This window comes from Austrofundulus limnaeus, unplaced genomic scaffold (assembly GCF_001266775.1).
Source record: "Austrofundulus limnaeus strain Quisiro unplaced genomic scaffold, Austrofundulus_limnaeus-1.0 Scaffold8, whole genome shotgun sequence".
Taxonomy (NCBI): domain Eukaryota; kingdom Metazoa; phylum Chordata; class Actinopteri; order Cyprinodontiformes; family Rivulidae; genus Austrofundulus; species Austrofundulus limnaeus.
In genome coordinates this window covers 2872860-2876575 of record NW_013952410.1, presented here as the reverse complement: position 1 = coordinate 2876575, position 3716 = coordinate 2872860, and the positions used below count along the sequence as shown (strand labels likewise).

The following is a 3716-nucleotide window of genomic DNA, read 5'->3' as shown; positions in this document are numbered from 1 at the left end:
GGTGTACCTAATAAAGTGGCCGGTGAGTGTATATGAGTTTGTATGTAATGTATGAATATAATATACAAGTTTCACTTTTTAAATGGAATTACTGAAATAAATCTACTTTTTCATGATATTCTAATTTTATGACCAGCACCTGTATATCCAACATGCAAAACTCCATCCAGAAAGGCCCCAGGCTGGGAGGTGAACCTATGATCTTTTCACTGAGAGGCGACAGCTCCGCTGTACCAACTAATACCTTCAATGCATTCCCTAAATTTTATTCAGTATCTACATAAAATAGATTGATGCAAAAGAAAAAAAAACAAACTAAAACTCACCTACCAAATTTAAAAATGAAACACCTTTTGTGACTTTTTGACACATTAGTTCTCCCGTCTCTCGTGCACTCCCATGTGTTACTGATTACTTGTGCAATAACCTGCTACACAACCTGTGCAATATATGTTAAGTGAAATCTATACCATGTGCAACCCAATCCTAATATAATCAATATTACCACATGTGAAATACTCTACTTAGACTGTATTTACTCTGCCTCTGTTAAATTTTAATGTATTTTTTGTAACTATTTAAATTTTAAATTTTTTATTTTGTGCTTSTATTGCATGCCATTATTACTTCCTGCCTTTTTTTTAAGAGTTGGACGTTTTTTTCTAATCCTAAGAATTTCATTGCATTGTGACTTGTGTTAACCTGCTTATGACAGTCAACAATCCTGAGTTCTGTACTGATAACCATGCTGAAATACATTTAAGTGTAAACAAAATACTTTTTTCACTTTGTCTTTCCTTTTTTTCCTTCAGGATGGGGTACAGCATGCTCATGCATTTATCTACAGCCCTGAAGCTTGTCGTTTCTGTGACGTTGAACAGAACCTTGATGGTAATCTCTCACATTCACAGAGACAAAGATAGTGAAAAATCTATTTGCATGCTTGCTTTTAGTTCTTGGAGAAAGGTAAAACCACCTCATCTGCTTCTATACACCATGCTTGTACAGCTCAAGTTCATTTAAGCTACACAGGTTCTTTGGTTTAGACTAACATTCGGTCCAGTATCTKAGGTAAACTCRWGGAAATTTCCTCTAACTCTGCAGTTTGAATGCATGTATAACATGAGGGAACACACACTATTGTTTTTCTTTGTGCTTTATTCTAAGACTTCTTATTAAAGTCAACTGCAGTTTGGTCGTGACACAATGTCATCCACAGGTTTACAACTAAACCTTTAACTTAGCTTCTTTTCACAGTTTAATTTGAGCCTGTTTTAAAACGTTGAATTCTCAATGCTTCCTCACTGGCTCTGCACTCCACACACAGGTCCTCCTGTGCTTCACAGCGGAGTGAAGGACATGAAGGTGTTAAAAACCACCCAGTCTGGCTTTGAGGGGTTTCTCCGCGACCGCTTCACAACACTGCAAGCCACCAAGGACAGGTGTTTCTGCACCACTGTCTATTCCAGGTGGCGCTACAACAAGACCCAGGATGTTGACTTTGATGCTGCRTGGTAAATATCAGTGAAAACAACTTTCACCACTCTAAACTTCACTAAACATCTTATATCAGTATGATTTGTGCATGAAAAGGGTGCACAAAACAGAATATTCCTTCATTCGGTTGCAGACTCATGTGTTTGTCACTATTTTAGGAAGTGTGTGAGGGATACGGTTATCGAGAAGTTTGCTGGCCCCTATCACTGTGGAGAGTACTCTCCATCTGTGCAGAAGACTCTCTATGAAACTCAGGTTCTGGTTCTGGACAGAATTCCTGAGGTAGGTCAATTATTACACAAGACACAACCTAAATATCTAATATAATCATAAACTGTGTATTGGGTAGATTCTGTCTCATTCGTCATATTTTCCCCATTTTTAAATGTGGAGAATCATTACAAATATTTAACGTGTAGTTGTATTATCTTCTGTCAAGCTGGACTCAACATATTATATTTTATTTAGGTGGAAGAAATCGAGATCGTCATGCCCAACCAGCATTACTTCACCATAGACATGACAAAAATGGGTATTGCCAACAAAGATGAGGTAAATTTTTGTTTTAATCTAAAAATTTGCAGGTTATTTGGAGATGAAATTGATTTTTAATATATATCTATATATATTTTTTATTAGGTCCTTCTTCCTCTGGATAATCCCTCTGGAAACATCACAGGGACGGTGTGTCGGAAACAGAGAGCCCGACTTTAAAAGCCACATCACAACCTGAAAGTACTGAAGCTGTCCTCAGATATTTACCTAAATGAGCTAATTAAAAAAAAGATCAATGATTAAATGTGGATTATTACGTTCTGAAAACAGTGACCCTCAAGACTTGCCAAACATGACTACATCTGACCTTGTCATGTACATGCTGCCAATCATAATGTACTACAATTGCTCTGATAAGGAAATAATACGCAAGATTTTGTTGCATTTATTTAGACCCAGTGCTACGATCAATTTAAGCGTTTAATACGGTTACACTTTTGTGTAAAGTCTTCTCCAGCATCAAGTCTTTTAGTACAGTCAGGTACAATTATTTGTGACACGTTTTCATTGCTGTAGAGTCCAATCTTTATGTTCCTCAGCCAATCAGAGCCTTTCACACCAGCTTTAGCTCTTTTATCCTGAGTTCTAAACCACATTAAACATGTGGAAATGCTACTACTTTCAGTAATAAACATTACAATGAGTTCTAATGTTGTATTCCTTCAACTGCGTTTCACCAAACACTAGGGCAGGGCTCAGGTGCGGGGGTGGGAGGGGTTGTCCATTAATTGTAGATGAACTGACTGACTTTTACATTTTAAATTTATCTGTTGAATTGAATCATATTAGTTTTAAATGTATTTTTATATTCAATTTAAAAATTGTTAAAAAAACAAACAAAAAAGTTTTTTTTGGGGGGGGGGTCTGACTGGGTCTGACAGGCCAGACAGAAGTCACCCCACAGGCTGGATGTGACCCGCGGGCCACCAGTTGAACAGCCCTAACCTAGGGCGTCTCCAAGTCTTTCAAGATTTTCTTTTTTCATTCTTCCTCCAAAGATTCCCCTTGTTCTTCCAGTTTTTGACCTACTTTACAGTTCCTAGTTAAATTAAATAGCTTTTATAATCTGTGGATACAAATAAACTGGACCTGTGCTGCAGTATTCTCTTAACAGACATGAGGATTAAACCAAAATGTCAAATAAAAAATCAAACTGACATCCTTTGGTGAGAAAGGAGCACCGTTTATCACAAAGCTCAAATCCTGATATCCAAACTCCAGTGTTATGTTACACACACACGTTGGTCATTTACACTTCAGTACAATTCTCTGTGCAACAAAGCTGAAAGCACCACAGGTAGGTACATATGAACAATATTTACACAATTTTATATCAAAAGCCTCGAGCTCAGTAATGCAACATCAGAGGCTTTTCATTTAGGTTCTTGTGCCTGGGAAAACAAAACGCTTTCGTTGTTACGTGCTCAGGACAACTCATGGACTCAGATGTGCAGTTTAGAACAAATAGGATGGATTTAGGGAAAAATCAACGCAAATAACTTTCTGCGTRTATCAAAAAAGTTAATTCATGACAGAACATACTGAATTTTCAACTATATATCATTTCTTATACAAATACTCTTAAAAAACATCTTAGGTTATTTGACTTTACACACACACACACACACACACACACACACACACACACACACACACACACACAC

General features: G+C 37.0%; 1 protein-coding gene across 1 annotated transcript in view; it reads left to right on the top strand.

Annotated features, from left to right (window-relative positions):
- Positions 1-2702, top strand: part of uox (urate oxidase) — a 5285-nt gene extending 2583 nt beyond the window's left edge. The window contains exons 4-8 of the mRNA XM_014000162.1: positions 813-891; positions 1328-1514; positions 1656-1779; positions 1966-2049; positions 2137-2702. Coding sequence (XP_013855616.1) covers positions 813-891; positions 1328-1514; positions 1656-1779; positions 1966-2049; positions 2137-2211 — 549 coding nt within the window. The 3' untranslated portion in view covers positions 2212-2702. The remainder of the gene's footprint in view (positions 1-812; positions 892-1327; positions 1515-1655; positions 1780-1965; positions 2050-2136) is intronic.
- Positions 2703-3716: the final 1014 nt, after the last annotated feature.